The sequence below is a fragment of the Meleagris gallopavo genome, chromosome 12, assembly GCF_000146605.3.
Source record: "Meleagris gallopavo isolate NT-WF06-2002-E0010 breed Aviagen turkey brand Nicholas breeding stock chromosome 12, Turkey_5.1, whole genome shotgun sequence".
In the NCBI taxonomy this organism is placed as follows: domain Eukaryota; kingdom Metazoa; phylum Chordata; class Aves; order Galliformes; family Phasianidae; genus Meleagris; species Meleagris gallopavo.
In genome coordinates, this window is record NC_015022.2 from 1,939,298 (window position 1) to 1,957,449 (window position 18,152).

Sequence of the window (18,152 nt, forward strand, 5' to 3'; positions counted from 1 at the left end):
TGATTTGTACAGTCACCTTTCCTTCCTGCTTCCATCCAAAAATGAGTTTAAAAACATACTAGCTGTATTAGCTTGTCATTACTTTGGTACAGTTGTTCACAATCCTGGCATACATTCAAAAACTTGCACTGTACTGGTCCCCATATATCAGTTCACAGCAGTAAGAGGCCAGCTACTCAGCTAGCCATAAACTTCAAGCCTTCACTTGTCCAAATCTCCCAAATGCCAGTTTCTTATCTTCAGACACACGAACCATCAGCACCTACCCATCAAATGATAAAAATCAAAAACCCACGGCATAAGAATGGTAGGTTTATTATTATAACCCAAACGTTGGATTTAGAAACATTGGTCCTTGCATTGCACAATGGCTGTGGATAGATTATCACACACCAAAATGGTACAGTACAGAGTCCACTGATATTGCAATTAGGATGACAGATCTTGCATATAACCAAGACATTGTAAACACTAAAAAAACATCAATCATAGAAGCAATGAGGAAGAACAAGCAAAAACTATTTCTTGTTAATGAGCAGAATTCCCTGTGGGAGAAGTGAAGGATGGGTCTGAAGGATGCAACTAAACTGGAGCATCTGAAAAACAAAAACAAAAAACCCACCCCAAATCACCCACCCAACCAAAACAAGCAACCAACTCACTTCAACCTCAAAATCCATCATTAGCAGGAAAAGGGAGTTATTTTTTCCTCTTAAAAGAACTCAAAACTCTCAAATCCACATCACTTCCCTTACATGATTATTAACTACGAGTCACTTGAAAGACAGCAGAGTAAAGAGGAATTACAAACAGAAGAAGAACAGTAGGAATGTTGTCTTGTCTTAAATTAAGGCTATATGAGGACCATCTTGTCATAAATAGAGCACGATTGGCTACCATCTGCTCCCAATGCCATATACAGCAGCAAAGCTTAGAAAGGAACCAGATCTTTTTTCAGTTTTTGCTGTTTATAATTTCAGAATTTTTGTTTTCCAACGTCTCCAAAAAAGTCAACCTAAATATGCTGTTTGTCAGTTCTAACAAAGCAGAAGTTTCACTCAAATCAAGCATGCTGGCATGCAGACATACCAGGCGTTCATTGGTCAGTAGAAATAACATGATGTGACCACAGAAGCAGCACAAAGATGTGATTGCTTACACTACTGCAACCTCAGAAGGTGCAGCAGTGCAGGCAGAAATCATCTGAACTCCTCCCACAAGGATGTGCACTCAGGGCTGTTCTCACAATTGTTTGCACAAGGCTACAGCTTGGCTCTATGACAAAATCCAGCAGGGGAAAAGAAAATCATCTGGGAGGCGACTTGTATGATGCAGAAGGTTCTCAAAGGAAGAGAAAACAAATCCAGTGGTGAAAAATTAGGGAGGTCAAAGGAGGACAAGGATGTCAAAAAAGGGATGACAGTCGTTAAGTCGCTCAAGTTGGGGGCCAAAGCTGACAGGAAGTACCCTGATGTTTATTTGTACACAATCACCAAAGTTCCCATCACTACAACCAGCTCCTTTCGTTGTTTCAGAGGGGGATACATTTGGGAAGAGGGAAGGAACATCTCTAACATTACTTCCTCTCAAAGATTCAGAGCCAACAGTTTCTCACACACAAAAAAGCAATCCTAATAGTTCTTTCACAGAAAAGCAGTTAAAATTGAATCAGAATGAATTTTAATGAGGCAAGTGTCAAACAAGCACATCAACTTCTTAAAAACAATAGGACTCCAAAAGTTTAATTACAAAAGCATTTTACAGAAAAAATTGGCATCTCAACAATTCCAAATACATTAATCCAAGTAATTTAATTCTGTTTTCACATATTTCTTTTAACATTTCTTCAAGTGATGAAAACATTTTATCCTGCTCCTGTCCTTGACACCAACACTTTCATTTGTTTTCCACATCAGCAAACACTGAAAAATGTAAACTGAAGTGATACTCAGAAACACTAGAAAGACAAAATCCATTTTTATAGGGTTGATGGGGGTAAATAAGAAGCATTTTAATGAGACAAAACATTAATTGGCGTATCAGTGGTAAGCAAGAAATTACTTTTTCCACAGATGGGTATAACACTGCCTCTCCTTCCTGGGGGGAAAATCAAAAGGTTTGTCAACCTCCAGTAAAAAATCTAATCTTCAATCTCCCATCTTGGAATGCTTACATGCTGCTCAACAGAATGATGTATTAGCAGTGTGCCACAAACTGATGGTTGTACTGAACTTATGTAAGCAGGGCAGCCTGCAGCCACCCATACCTTATTTATGGAATGTGATGTCATGGGCTGGAAGTGCATCCTTCTATCACACTACAGAACAATTTCTGGAGTCTTTATGGGACATATCAGGCCAGATGCCACAGATAACTTTAGAATTTCATGAATCAACTTTTTGCTATGCAGTCCATTTTGGCCACAATTAAATCCAAGCAGAACATCACTACTGCTACAAATACAGACATGCACGGGAGAGGAAGGTATGAGTGTCTTCTGAAGACATCGATCCATAGGATTTCTTCCCCATACAACATTTGTCATAAAGTCCACTAAAAATTTCATGTCAACATCAGTTGATCTCATCCACATTACAGAAAAGAATGGAGGTCAATTCAGCAAATCGAGGCTCTTTTTTATGCAGTCTTGATAGTGAGCTTGAAGACAAGAGAAAGGAGTTTCCTCCATAAAGGAAGACTTGAATATACACGAAAGTCCTTGCTGCTTGGCTACAGCAGGAAGTCCATGAGAAAGCAGAGACCTGACTTACAAGATGGTGACCTGGAGATTCAGGCAAGCATGAAGTCTCTGTACGTCGTGTGGGAAAAAGAAACTGCTGTTTAATCTTCAAATATTTGCCTTATACATACATGAAAGTAATCCCAACTGCAATGCACTCAAGTAACAAAAGCAATCTGTAATTCATAACACAGAAAACCTGGAAGATTTCTGAAGGAGGAGCAAGATTGTCACGTGAAAGAAAGCACATTTCCATCATTACCATTAAGCTCACAGATGTCCAACAGGTGCATAATCACAGTCTGAATTCAAAATATGACAGGAATCAAAGGACAGCAAACGATTTGCATAAGTTAGTGCAGACAGTAGGTACCATCTTGGACAAGAGGTGCAGCCATAGCTCAGAAAAATCAGTCTCTAGTGTGCCAAGTTCTACCTTATGCAAATAAAAGGTCGTTTAGGTCACACAGGAACATAATATGCTGAATGATATAGGCTTCACAGACTGCACTTTACCTGTACAAAAGTCAAAAAGCACTTATGTGCCATAATGTAGAATACCATGGGCTGCTATGTGGGCCTAGCTGCCAATAACCTTCTCTGCAGTAATAATTCATGCAAAAATACACGTGCTGCTTCCAGGCACACTGCTTTCCAGCACCAATTTCAGAAGGGTGGAAGAAAACGGAATTCCCCTGCCCGTTTATATAGAATACTATTGTCACTGTGAGATCATTCTCTTTGAAAGTAAGCAGACAACTAAATTAGAGCAAGCAACGTATCAGAGGAAAGGCAAACTGGGTTTTGTGGCAGCCTAAAATGGAGATTTCTATTTTCCCAGCCAATTGTGAAAAGCTAATATTTCACTTTCTACCTTGACTATCTCTGATCTCTGTTGCAGTAAAACATTCCTTCCAAATGTTTTCAAGAGATTACAGTGGGTCTGCGCAGAAGGGCAGGTTGCTGTGTGCAAGGCAGGTGCTGTAGGAAAAGGAAGAAGTCCCTCTCCTGGTAGAATCAAGTTGCAAAATACCAACTGCAGCCAGTCTCAAGCAAACTCGTACTGTTGAAGTTGCAGGCTAACACAGAAAACAGAGTTCTGCTGAAGATTAGCTTATGTAAACATGACAGGCAGGGGAGGACAAGACAGTGCACCAAGGAAGACTGCCCATTGCAGTGAAGAACACAAGCACTGCTATCCAGTACTGAAAGGATCAGATAAAAAGATGAAAAGAAAACTAAAATGGAGGAAGGTAATTTCACAAGATAAACATGAAAACAAACTGAAAGACACTAGAAGACATGAAGCAGTATAGCACAAGTTATTACTACAACACACAAGCTGACTTCATTTCACAGAGGTTTCATCTCCATAGTCAGCAAGTCCACAGAACATATGCACCCTCACATCTAGCAGAATTAATACAAAACTGAAGATTGCACCGAAGTTGCATGCATTTAAGGGTTTACATAGAGGACAGTTCCAAAATGTTTAGTGGGTGATATCCGTGGCTTCTTAAGACCTTTTAATGCATCTGTTTGTCCCACTGACAAACCACAAAGGCAGGGACCAGGACAAACCTGCAGTTCTGCCTCCCACCCCTAGTCTTTCCCTCATGGCTTCATATTCCACACTGGCCAAAGAAATTTTGTCAAGTATCCCCGGATCACGAGACCTGCAGATGAAACAGAAAAATAAGTGTTAGAAGACTACAGGCTCTCTGGATTGAACAGGACACCGTGGCATTATTTTTGGACGGTGCATTTGAAACCACAATATTAAGAAGTACTGCACAGAAGCCAACAGAGAGAACAATACCAGAATTCCTCCTGTTTTTGTAACTGTCAATTCCTGTTTCCACTCAAAGAACAGTGCTGAATAAGAAAAGCTTTCTCTTCTCCTCCCATATACTGTTTGCACAAAAAATGTATCTTCACCATGTAGTACAGAAAAGCAACAACAGTCACCAGCATAGTCAAACAGTCACTAAGAAAAGCACCTGAGCCACCAAAAAAAAGCCATCTCCATTCTGTAAAGCATAGTTTTTTTCAAAGACTATCATCATGAAGGTATTTTTTCCATGAAATTGATTTGTAATGTGTCTCAACCTCCATCAGAGCATTTGGTTAATAGAGATGACATTTAGAAGAATTAACATAATTTATAGGCGAAGCGATAATTATGACAGTCTGCTGTTACAATCTATCAGATGGCAGCTGAATCTTTCACAGCTTCTCCTCTCCTGTGTGGAAGCCCTACTTTTCTTCTGGGTTTGCACCCCTAATGGCCAACCCTCTTCCCTTCTAAGATTTTGTCACAAAATAACTGCCAGGTGAGCATCAGTGTGATAGCCCCATGAAGTAGCGAGTAGACCACCTTAACCAGTTACATGCACAGATTTGTATAATGAAACTAGATGATTATTAATCACAGTTTTAATTGCCTCAGTGTTTTGCTGCTGAAAGTAGGGAAAGTATCAGGGAGGGGGAAAGAGGAATGCAGTTTTACTTTTTAATTATAAAGTCAGAAGAAGGATTCTAAAGCAATAATTTTTTTCTCCTCAAACCAATCAAAGCTAAATCCAGCTTAACCAAGAGGAAAATACTTGCATTTTTAGGAAACCAGAAAACATCTATTATTTAGGAAATAAGAATCCCCATGACATGAAAACCTAAGTCTAGATTCAGTAGCCTTGACATATACTTCTTCTGGCAAGGTGCTTAAAGGACAAACATTGATTCAGGATCTGGCACACCCTTCTAAAAACTCACTAATGAGAAACTACTTTCCCTTTTATACCCTCTGTAAAGCCTCCCCCCATCCTCTACATCTCTTTGTGAGCTTAGAATGCAGTCAGAAAGCAGTATTTTGTATATGAGGAGGTTGATAAGCGACTCAAAATTCCCAGACTTGGATCAACAAGCTGTTCCCCTTCACAAACAGCAGCAGTAAAACCACTTCTTTATTCTGCTGGGAGTTCGATCATCCCTTAGAACTACAGTCCCTTCCATCTGGCTACCCTCTGGAAGAACAAGCTCTTTTAGCTTAAGGCATGCTATAATGGGGAATGTGTAATTAGCTGTGCTACACAGTATCACAAAAGGTCAGAATCAGAATGGATGAAAAATTCTGTCTCTGTATTTGCAGATGGCCTAAACTAATTTTAATTGCATTTCTGAACATGCAGTTGATCTGACAAAGAATCCAGGTATGTATGCAGGTAAAACAGAAATAGGCAAATTCCTAATGGCTGTCTGGTGCTGTGCATTACAGGGTGTCGTAGTTTTAGCTGGGATGGAATTCTTTTCTTCCAGTGACTGGTGTGATGCTATGTTTTGGTTCTAAGACAACACAACAGTGTTGATTGTTGCTGCTAAGCAGCACTGTGCAGAGCCAAGGCCATTCACAGCAAAGGGCTCAAGGAGCTGGGAGGGAACAGAATTAGGACAGTTGACTCAAACTGGCCACAGAGATGTTCTGTACCACCTGACATCATGCAGAAGGGGTTTGGAAGGGGTGGGAGTTCATCTCACTCTTGCACTGCTCAAAGGCTAGCTGGGCACTGGTCAGGGGTAGTGAGCAACTGCTTGTGCATCACTTGTTATATACATTCATATACAGATACAGTCACAGCTATTATCATTTTCCTTTTCTTTATCTTGGTACTAGTTTTATCTCAACACATGAATTCTACTTTTTTTTTTTTCCTGATTCTCTTCCCCATCCCACTGGGAAAGTGTGGGGAGAGTGAGCAAACAACTGTGTGGTTTAACCTGGCAGGCAGCTAATGACCACAACATGGGGGTGGAGGGAAGTAAGTGTGGGAAATGCAAGGAAGCATGGCAATTTAGAAAGGCTGATTTTTCTTTGTTGATTTGTTTTTCTACTCTGTTCCGTATAACAATTTCCTAAGCTGTTGAACAGAAGCAAAAGTGAAAAATCATGAGCTCAGGAATAATCTATGCATAAACCATATGGTCAATCATCTCAGCAAATGCTACATCAAGCCTGAGCGCCATCAGCATTTCATTAAGATACAAACCTTCCTAGCCAGAAGAGTCTGACTACAGGTGCTGCCAACTTGGTAGTTGTAGTGTATTTTCAGTCTACAATGGAGATCAGTTCACCTGTACCCTCTGAGGCAGATAAGATTCCGATGTGATCAGCAGATCAGATGATACAACAAATGGTGAATTCTTCAAATTTACCTTATTCAAAAAGCTCATCTTCTAAATTTAATACCCTATCAGTAAAATTTAAATAATAATTTCCCCATTTTTTTATAGCGTTCTGTCAAAGTCCTTATTCACCTTACAGAGATACACTGAATAACAGGACAAAAGAGCTAATTATGCCATTATAGAAAGCTCTTGGAGAATTGAATTTAAGAGCCCTTTAGTGCTGTTGAATAGTTTCAGCTCCATTTGACTTTCATTAAGTTAACCTGCTCTTACAGCACTGAGTAAAAAAAAAATATGACTGTACAATACAGTTATCAGCACAAGAATCAGTGTCAGAACAAATGCCAGAGGTACAGAGGAGAAGCCAAGCAAAAGCAGCCTAGGAGTAAGCAGGCACCTACCTGGTCACTAGCGTTCAAGTCTGTTTACCACATCCCGGACTGTGGCTATGAGGTTCTCGTTCTCCTGTGGGTTAGCCATAATAATGCCGTGCAGCCTATTCATGTAGGAGTCAATGGTTTCCATCGTGGGTGTTTCTCCACTACCTATTGTTAACATAGCAAAATGAGCCACTGAATGCTTGGATGACTGAAGCACTTCCAAAAATTAGAACTGTTAAGGGCAACGTGTCAACTGCTAGAGGGCTGCTCATGCCATGCACCGCTTCTAGTGACAGATTCAATAAGGTAGCATGTCCTAACTCCAAAGCGAGTAGTTCCAAGGATATCAGACTAACAAAGCTGGGCTTTCTTTGGTTTGGGCCTCAGAGCTAATTACAACACTCTTTCAGTTGGGCATTCAGAGCATCTAAGCAGATTCCCTGGTACCTGACAGGACAGGTACAGCCCTGCTTTTAAATCAAGCAATTTGTAGGTCCTATCTTTTCTATCTAGTAACGTTTTCAACAAACAAGTGAAAGATAGCAAAGACTGAATGTCTGACTTTATTAGGAATGAAAGAATAAGAGTAGTAAGAAAAAAAAATACACTGAAATTAAGCACTAGTAATAAACCTTCCGCTGTATGCATTTGATGATTCCAGAATCTAATAGAAGAAAAACTCTGGAATAGCCAATACCACAGAATTACAACAGTTGGCCACTTGCTGTAAACTCTGTAAATACATAAACATTAGAAATTAAATTTTACCTTGAGCAGAGAGTCCTAAGGAAAACTAAGTGTTACCTGGTAGCGGGACTCCGGCAAAGCTGGTTGTGAGCGCTTGCCGTAAGGTCTCCAAATGCTGCTGCAGCACTGTGTTGCGGCTACGCTCTTGTATTACATCCACCTCCAGTTTCTCCACTGCTGTACGCATGCTCTCAACGTGTTTCTGCAGGGCAGCATTCCTCTCCTCGAACTCCATGTTGGATTTACGCAGCTGTCGCAGCTCGGCTTCACGTGCTGCCGATATCAAACCATCATCAAGAAAACAACTGTGACTGGTAGGCAATGAAGTAGGATATTCTGAAGTGTTCAACTGATGATTAAAGACTGCACAGTTTTAGGTTACAGACAAAAAAGCAAAATACCAAGGAGTGCAAAGAAGTGCCAAAATAACCCCCAAGTATTAAAATAGCACCGATTTTATCTGTCACTAGAAATTAAAAGACATGCAAAGCAGAGGAGCACAAGTGAATTGTGCAGCTGATTAGGAAGGAAGTACTGCAAGAATGATTTCAAATGCATTGAGTGTGACATATCTTAGCAGCAGCACTAAGGCCTACAGACAAGATAACAGTTACAAGAATACAATTCTATTGATCATCAGCAAGAGTATCTCGATTTGAAGTCTGTTCAGTTAAGAAAAAGCCTCCAGGAACTCTGGCATGCAACTGCCAAAACCAAATTCAGTAACAGAAAATGAGCCAGTGGAGTCTTCCATGTGTCAAGGAAAACAAAATGCTCCTAACCAGCCTGAATTATCATCATGCCATGTCTTGGGTGTTTCTTTATCCTACAGAACAGCAGCTCCAGCTTGAAATAGTTGGAATACTGACAAACTGAATTCAAACATCAGCACCATTCTCCAGAAAGGGCAGTTTCAAATGACAAAGCCAAGAACAACTTCTGTTGCAGCCACTGTGTTTATACAGAGGTAAAGCAATATCAGAAACATTCACCAACTACACCCAAGTCATTATTTAGCTGAGGTAGGACACCACAAAGGCTCTTCAGGTGGACAGCACACAGCAAGAACTCTGGAAAACGTGAAGGGGGATCTTGCAAAAGCTTAACTTACCTTTACTATGATTCAGAAATTCTTCTGTGAATATTGGGATATCAAAAACAGATCTCTCTTTTGTGTCTGCTTCTTTCTACAGAGAAGAGAGTAATACTGCTCATGTTCACGAACTAATGAAAGAGTTTTAATCAAGAAAACAGAAAGAGAAGGGAAACCAAAACCAGAGGCAGAGAAACAATTAGGGAAATTTCGTCTACTAAGTAACATTGACAGCTTTGAAGCTTGGAGAAAACACTTGTGAGACATCCATCTGAGATTATTTATCTCTATTGTTGCTACCCATTTGCAAAGATGCACTGCCTTGGCTCAGCACTGGCTCCTGGAGGATAGGAAGAAGACGAGAGGGCGCTGTGAAAAAGACAGGGTATTCTGACTGCAGTGCTGCAGGATAAGGTAAAGCTTCCTCGGGTAAAATAAATAAGTAAATAAATAAATAGATAAAACTCCCCTAGCTTCTGAAAGGCAACAATAATTTCTACTGAACAAAAGAGCAAGAATGAAAGTCATCAGTGTTTTTCCATTAATGAATATATTACCCAACATGAAGATCCTCTTGAGAGCTCAGGAACACTTAAGCCTCTCTGAGGTTCACTCAAGATTAAAATCAAAGTTCTGATTACCTCATACTAAAATATACAACCTGCTTAGGCTGCGTATCATTTTGCTACCCCCCAAATTAAAAAGAGAATCAATACTCTTTCAATCTTTTGTCTTAAATAAGAATATCAACTAGTAATACTGTTCTCACCTAGTAATTAAAACTGATCTTCAACAAAGCAAAGATTTCAGAGAAATGGTGAAGTATGGTAAAGAGAAAGCTGAGATTTGAGGGGGTTTAAATTCATCCTCCCTTACACAGTCATGTGCAAAGTAAGGTACAGGTATCGTAGATATACTACATAATAAATGTTCTCATCAGAGTAATGTTTTCTGCTTGTATGCTCATACTGTAACAGCCATTTGCCTATCTTCAAAGACTGTAGATTCAAGCTGGTCTAATGGACATGAAGTGAGAAGAAATCTTTGAGATCTTGCTAGTAAGACATGTCTAACTGATTGCATGAAGTTAGAGCTACACAACCCAAGGCAAACAGCCTAAGAAAAGCAGCAATAGCATAACAATGGAGAACAATAACAATGGTTCTGTCACTGCTGATCTTAATTAATAGTTGTTTTATACATTGTTGTATGTCATGTTTATGAATCTAGGATTTGAAGGAAGACAAATGTTCTATCCCAAATCAACAGGTGAGCATTCTGAGAAAGTTCCTCCATGCTTTTCATGGTTCCATCTGCATTTTAGAAGATGATTCTTACCTTCCTAACCCTCATCCTCTTGTTGCTCTTATTGTAGTTAATATTATTTATGTGAATTGTTCACTGCTACTCTTTTTGGAGGCCACCTCCAGATACAATATTTACAATGAGTTCAACAGATTTCCAGAAAATAAATCATGATCACCTGAGTGGAGCAAGGAGAAAAAGAAAGGTTTCCACGACTTTAAGGTTGCTATATAGTCTCAAGATATAATTTCGTCAGATCCTAGCTATTAATCACAAAGATAATAGTTAATGCTGATAAAGTAGCAAGACATGAAGCTTTAGTCTTGCTTCCAGTAATGATTTGAGTGAACATATACTTCTAAAAGCAGTCTAAATTTTTTTTGACTCATTCTTTGCACGTGGAAGGTTGTACTATTTAATTACCTGCGTAAAAAATGCAAAAAAAAGGCATATCAGAAAAGCTGGGGATTGTGCACTTCTAGATATTAATGCAAGTACTGCCTTTAAGAGTTAATAAAAAACACCAAAAACATGCTGCCAAAGCATTTTCCTGGAAATGAAACTTATTTTCCTTAAAGTAGATGAGACCAGTAGTTGCCTCTCAGCAGTGCACATCCGTGTCACTATTGTAATGAATGTAGTAAAAAGCAACTTGATTGCTTTCCCAAGGCAAAAAAAAAAAGAAACAAACCCTCAAAGGAAAACAATCTTTCAGTACAGCCTACTGCTTAGAAATGAAACGAAGAGGCTGTGCATAAACAGGATTTTTCATTGTTTTTATTTGCATTTACTGAAAACGAGGAGAGAAGTTCTGTTGCCCTAGAAAAACAACTGGAGAGAGAAAGCTTAAGTACTGCATGAGGAGAGAGACAACAGTCAGCCAAGACCCAGGAGGTTGTGATAGTTCTCACCATCTACAGGCACCTTATCTCCAGACATTCATTACTCTCTTCCAGTATTTACATATGCAAAGAGTGTGTGGGAGGGGGTGGGGGGCAGGAGTTTTGTGAGAGAGATCTCCCAGTGATTTGGCTGCGTTATTTTTCTCTCAAGGAAGCCGCAGCATTCATGTTGCTGCAGAAAAATCAGTACCTCAAAACAACAGCCTACAGGGCTAATGCTGGAAAGGTATATGTAGGTCACAAGCTTTGTGTCTATTTTACCTCAGAGTTTCCAATTTAAGAAAATTTGAGGGAAGTTACAGCTTTTTCTGCTTTGAAAAATTCCATAGTAAAAATTCTGCACATTCAGCCTGTAACACAGCAGAGACTAATGTATGGAATGAAGAGAGTTTACCTCATGATCGTGGACTGGCTGCCTTGCTCCATCTGAAAAAGAAAAAAAGTAATCCTTCAGAATACCCAAGATTTGAGAAAACTACCAAAAATTAAAGCAGTTGCATGACAGGTAGAGAGGAAACTTGTGCAACTTTCTTAACAAGTCACACAGAACCTGTGTCTAAATGTGGATGCTTTTAATGCATATCCTCCCATAAAATCTAGATACAGTTAATTCTACATGAATCTAATCACTTCAGACACAGTAGAAACCAATGCCATAGAAAGAACACTTTACCAGTGACAAGCTTTAAGCAAATGTCTGGCTACTTGTCTAACTGGGAATCTTCTCTTCTAACTAGGAATACATTTTTGTCTTGATCAATACCTTGTCGGTGTGATTTGCCTTTTTGTCTGTCCTGTGCTTTCCTGCTAAAGACTTTGTAGGCTTCAGTCTTCTGATACTGCTCCAGTTCTCGCATGTAACGCTCCTTATCTCTGTCTGCTTCATCAAGGTATCGCTGAAACAGAAAAGTCCAAGAGGTTCAGGGAGTGTCCTCCCCTTCTGGAGGAAGGGAAGAAAACAACTTGTCAGAGGAAGTGCTGATCCATCTCACCGACTCAAACAGGAAAGGAGTGAGGGAACAACGAGAATGTGTAAGATGCAAAGGGTTAAAGTTCCTGGATAAAATTACTGTACTCTGCAGTCCCCTTTTTTGTGTTGTTCTGTTGAGATGACCTGCTGCTAGGCCACTCAGTTCAACAGAATTACACACCTACACGTTATAAAATAAAAGCTTAAGAACTGCCTGTCTGTGGTCAGGATTAAATGCAATCAAATAAGAATGCATTATTAACAGATCATGATTTAAGGTTCAGAAGTGTAACACTAAGGTTCCAGTACACCTGTTTTCATGCTCTCAATAGACAAAAGCAGTACCACTCCACAACCTCACACCTCACCCCTCATCTGAGAAGTGAATAAAGCAATGTGGTTATCAGCAAAGCACAAGCCTGCAAGGATTTATCAATTTAAGCCACCTGTATTTAGGCTTAGAAAATTAATTCTTTTGTGGCCTGCAGATGTTTCACATATCTGCGTAACGGAAGGAGCTTAACTAGAGAATTGTTTAGGGAAGAAATGAACAGAATACCATTTAAGGAGTAGTCACAATTCTTATTTAGTGAGAAATAGCTGCTTCCCAATTCCCCCCCTCTTCAGGAGTTTAAAATTCAACGGAAGCACTGAATCAGAGCCAGACTCAGTCACGTGCTATGACTTGCATTTTCATGAAATCATCGTGGCAATTTACTTAACGATTATATATTCCATGCATTTGGAATATTGACCCTGCTGAGGCAACAGTTAATGTTCTAGATTAGAGTGCTGATGCTGGGCTTGCATTGCTTTTGGCCACTGAATTCTTCCATATGACATTAATCCCTTCTTTCCATCTCCAGCAACGTGACTGCTGAAAGAGCACAGTAACTGAGTTAAATTTCTCCTCTTGCATTTTAGAACAGCATGTTCTGCTATACTATCTGTTAGTTTTCTAGTACAGGTTTGTACACCTCATAACATATTTCCCCATGTAAGACAATAAAAATAAGGTTCTCAGTTTCAACAAGAGTTCAGGGTTTCTGAAGCAGCAATGGCCTTTGCTGTCTTAATTTAAAAAAAAAAAAAGGCAGGAAAAATGGAAGGAAAGGAGGTGCTCAGCAGCCCTTCCTTAACCCATCATTAGTTAGGGATTTAAAAAGCAGCACACAGAGTTGGCCTCCAGCTCATTTTTCCTAGGTTAAAAAACACTCTCTGATGTTGGAAGAGTACCATAAAGGTGAGCAGTAGAAGGGCACAATGTCTATTATCTTCCCCCCCTTTCCCCCAGAAGTCAGCAACAAAGTTGTCACACAGGCCTCTTACCAAATCAAATGGTTTACCTTGGCACACACTTTCCATTATGGCTAAAACAATGTCTGTACATCAACGTACAACATCTCTGTATGATTTCTACTGTTCAAGCTTAGTAAAAAGAGACAAGTGCTGTTGCTTTTGCACTATCCTATTTCATCCAGTCATCACAAATTCTGTACGTTTTATTTTCTCCTAACTTTCAAGTATTCTTGAAAGTTTACACGTCCTGGTAAATTCATATGCTCATTCCCAGTAACACTTGATGCTGCTGTAATCTCCAAATGGAAACCATGTGTAGATGGTACAACATCCATTAGCAAAAACAGGGCCCACTCCAGAGTGAAGCACAGCCCCAGCATTGACTTGGTCTTCATTTATATATGAGACAGTACAGAAGACCACCATATACTGACTGAAGGGTGGAAAACACACTTCTTCTAAGGTAATGCACACAGAAACTAGAATATGTAGCTTCTAACATCCTATCCATTGTACTGACTTCATTTTTTTCCAGAGCAAACAATACTAAAATACTGTGCAAAACTTTACTCACTTTAACTATCTCCTTTACTAACCTATCCTTTCAGGTCTCTTGGTCTTAATCTAAGACACCAGGTGTTATCCCTGGGCAGCCTGGTCTAGTGTTAAATGTGGAGGTTGGTGGCCCTGCATGTGGCAGGGGGGTTGGAGATTCATGATCCTTGAGGTCCCTTCCAACCCTGGCCATTCTGTGATTCTGTAAATTTATATGTAACGGCTGCTCCAAAAGTAATAACACCTGCTTTATTATGTTGGCCCATGACATCGGAGGCAGATGTGGTGGTATCATAGCAGAGGTTGAACATTCTACCAGTACTCTGTTCCATTTTGTTGCAGTGGAACAGATGGCAGCAGAGGAGCAATCTGACAAAATGGCCTCCGACATGAAAGTGCAGATCAAGCAAAGGTATGGAATTGAATTCCTCCATGTGGAAAAAGTGGCACCAACTGACAATTCATCAGTGCTTGCTGAACATAGATGAAGACCAAACAGTGGAGAGAAGGAGAGTGATGCAGCAGATGGTGTGTTTTGTTTCAGTGACAGCAGCTTTGAAACAGTGTGTCACCTTCACTGGTGCAGAGTTGTACAAGCACAGCATGCAGGCTCTTGTTCATCACTGATGAAAACGCAGAGCCAGTGGTTGTGACAATGTTGAAAAAGACTTTTGTAGCTGAGAATTTGCTCTATCAAAAAGAGTCATTGTGTTCTTTGTATCTGTTGTAGTTACCAAAGAAATGCACAGGAGGCATTACTTTCAGAGAGACCCACGTACATTGATAAGTTTTTAAGATTTAAAAAAAATAATCCTTCCAGCAGCTCTGAAATCCTGTCAAATTCTCCTCAGTCACAGGGAATAAATGTCAGCCCCATCTTTCTGATGGCTGTGGAAGCTGGCAGGCCTCAGGTGTATCTGAGTTAGGTACAACACAAGTTTATTTAGATGAATTGCATCAGCAATGGAATGTCTCAGTAACGCACTTGCCACTGTTCTGAATATATTCTTGCATTATCTAGAGCACTGAGTTCTCAAGCCACACTTAGATGAGATATTATGGCCTTACCAGGGTTTGTTATGTAAACTCTGTAGGACCTGCGGCCCTTATTTTGAAGAACATTCTTAACTCAAGCTTAATCAAAAGGCAGTGTCAACCTCCTCAGAAACAACAATATTTTCATTTAACAACAATCACATTCCAACAAGGGAAAGGGAGTTGAATGGTACCCGTTTCTCCTCAGGAGGAAGTTTGCTCCACTCGTTGCCCAGCATCCTGGTGATCTCTGGGAAAGGGACTTCGGGCCTCTTTGCTCGGAGCTGCTCCCTGCGCTCATTCATGAATCGCACGTACCCTGTGAGGGGGGACTTGGGGGCATTGCTGTCCCTAAGAGGTTTCTTCCTCTTTCTCCCTTTGGCCCAGCCTCCTCGTTTAGTTCTTTGCTGCTGCAAAATGGAAATGAAAGGAAATTCAGATTGCAAGAAAAAAGAATTATCGTCACAGAAAGAATAAATATTCATTTCTCAAACATTTTTATCAGGAGTATATTGCTGCAATACATCCTTGCCATGGATATTCTTCAAGTCTTACCTTAGAGCAATTCTGACTTTCCTTTAAGCAAAGTTAAACAAGAAGTCTGACTATGAGAAGTTGTGCATCACTCCTGGTCAGTGGGACAACACAGTAATAACTGCATCAGTTTTTACTACAAAACTAAAAGGAGCAATAACTCATGAAACTATCACTCTCTGATGCAACTGCAATTATTTTATTTTTTTGTTCTAGCTCACAATTCCCCCCCCAGCTGTCCCAAAGCACCTGCCTCAGTATCATGTGAGAAGAATCTGCATTAGCTGATGTCTGTAAACTACGTAGCTGTTTTGCACCTTCCCAAGCTTTTGCCTTTGTGCACTGTGTGCCCAAAATGTGGGTGACAGAACAGTATGTAGGTTTTTCCATTCCAGCCTACTCTCTAGGCTTTCTTTTCCAGTAACCATCTCCAATAAAGAGATGAACAAACTCAAAGGAAGGAACACTACAATTTTCCTGTGGTGCACAGTTCAAAAGAATCACATAATTATCACTCATTCTCCTGGCTACATATCACCAGTATAGTAATCTCTGGACAGCACTATTTTTTTTATACTACGTACAAAAAACTATTTCAATCCTTCTAATCTCTCCCCAAATCAATGTTCCTGCTGTCATGTCAGTTTTAGTTCCCTTTCTGGAATTTTAGTACTTCCCTAAACAAGAGAACTCACAGCTGAAGACAGACTACAAGGAGAAATATCAAGTGCATCTATCAAAATACCAAAACCACTTTCATGTCAAGTTTCAGTTCCTTCACGATTTACTCATCAAGTCTCAGTGCGGGGCAGTACACACACTGCAGCCTCAAGAAGTGAGCATAATGCTTTCCAAGACATCAGTTACTCCCAGATGAGTGTAGCAGTCTCAATTTTCTGCCCCGCAACAGAGGAAATAAATGGTGGCAGTGGAACATACAGCTTTCACAAACAGCAGAGGCAGAACCAGTTCTGGGGCCCATACTAGCTATGACAGACACTTGAAATGCCCTCTGTGCAGTACGACTGTCAGCTGTCATCGGCCGCGTGCCATTATGCAACAGCAGAGAAATAACTAGGGAGAACCACAGGATGAAAATGCCATACGGGTGACAATTTGCGATCCTATCAAGAAAATAATCTGATTAGGTGAGACAAAATAACGACAGAACTCCAAGTCACCATTATTTCACCTCACCTCCTCCTCAGGCTTCTGCTCAGTGTTTTCAGCGGTGTTAGTAGACTCATTTTGCAGCTGCTGAACCTGTGACAAATCCTCCACCAAATCCGGGTTGTTCACAGGCTGCGAAGTTCCACCAGTGAACGAACTCTCAGAATGAGCTAATCTGAAAAAGCACATAATAGCAAAAGAAAGAATAATCATCGCATTGCTAAATCACTTCCTTCCTAATCTTTTAAAACATGCAAAAACATTGCAAATATATTCTGTTCTGATGTTATCATGAAAAAGATTTCAAAAAAGTCACTTTTGAAGAACTGGCTGTTCCATCCAAACAACTGCTGCAGTTACCACAGTTACTATGAAAGCCAGCTTGATTTTTGAAGTGTTATTTTGTCTCATTTTTCCTGAAGCTTTTGATTACACAAGCTGTCAAGCAAATCAATGTTTGAATCAAAAAGCATGAATCTACACAAAAAACAGTAAGAAATTTGAAATAAAAAGTCTAATCTTCTCTAATATGCACCTTCCTAGTTACACTTAATGTATTTCTCTACAACTACACTTAAAGGATTGTGGTTGTGTATGATTTTGGATTAAGTTTCATTCAGCATAATCTCCTGTTGATGCACGTGAGTACTAAAAGCACAAACAAACCTATGTCCCAAGAGGCTCCAGAATGGGCACTACTTCATTTTACTGCAAGAGCTGTATCTATCAACCATTTTTAAGAAAGGGCAAGCTGTGCAGAAGCCAACACAAAAAATAGGTTCTGGAGGTGAGCATGTAAGGATAAGTACATATTTTGGGGGCAACACTGAGATGTTCTCCCTGTTCTCAGTGGGTAAATGAACGTACAATTTTGGGGCTCCTCTCAGATTCTAATTCCTTATTTAGCCAGGCTACATGTTGCTTTGCCTTGTGCTGCCACATTCACAAAAATTACTACAATAGTATATGCTACAATTGGCCATCTACCCAGCTCTACAGCTAATTACATACACATGAAACATGTTAAATATTAAAAAGTGAGTTCCAGCTAATGCAGAATACAGCTCTTGAAAACCAAGATATTAACAGAGTTGTTAACTGAATGCCTATGGGAAAATTTGCTTTTAAATAGCATATTTTCATTACTCACACTTATCAGCAATCAAAGCATAATTACCAGTGAAGAAACAAGGGCTAGAGATCCATGCCTGACTTTCAGATATCAGATTGAGTTCATATT

At 39.9% G+C, this 18,152-nt stretch overlaps 1 protein-coding gene across 2 annotated transcripts in view; it reads right to left on the reverse strand.

Moving 5' to 3' along the window:
• Positions 1 to 1,663: 1,663 nt before the first annotated feature.
• The window catches only part of HMG20A (high mobility group 20A), a 36,459-nt gene continuing 19,970 nt past the window's right edge, over positions 1,664 to 18,152 (reverse strand). For both annotated transcript variants that reach the window (XM_003209333.4, XM_010717219.3), the window contains exons 3-10: positions 16,940 to 17,087; positions 15,403 to 15,618; positions 12,113 to 12,245; positions 11,744 to 11,775; positions 9,161 to 9,236; positions 8,107 to 8,322; positions 7,324 to 7,467; positions 1,664 to 4,416 (exon numbers count right to left, since the gene is read on the reverse strand). In XM_003209333.4, the coding sequence (XP_003209381.1) occupies positions 7,331 to 7,467; positions 8,107 to 8,322; positions 9,161 to 9,236; positions 11,744 to 11,775; positions 12,113 to 12,245; positions 15,403 to 15,618; positions 16,940 to 17,087 (958 nt within the window). In that variant the 3' untranslated portion in view covers positions 1,664 to 4,416; positions 7,324 to 7,330. The remainder of the gene's footprint in view (positions 4,417 to 7,323; positions 7,468 to 8,106; positions 8,323 to 9,160; positions 9,237 to 11,743; positions 11,776 to 12,112; positions 12,246 to 15,402; positions 15,619 to 16,939; positions 17,088 to 18,152) is intronic.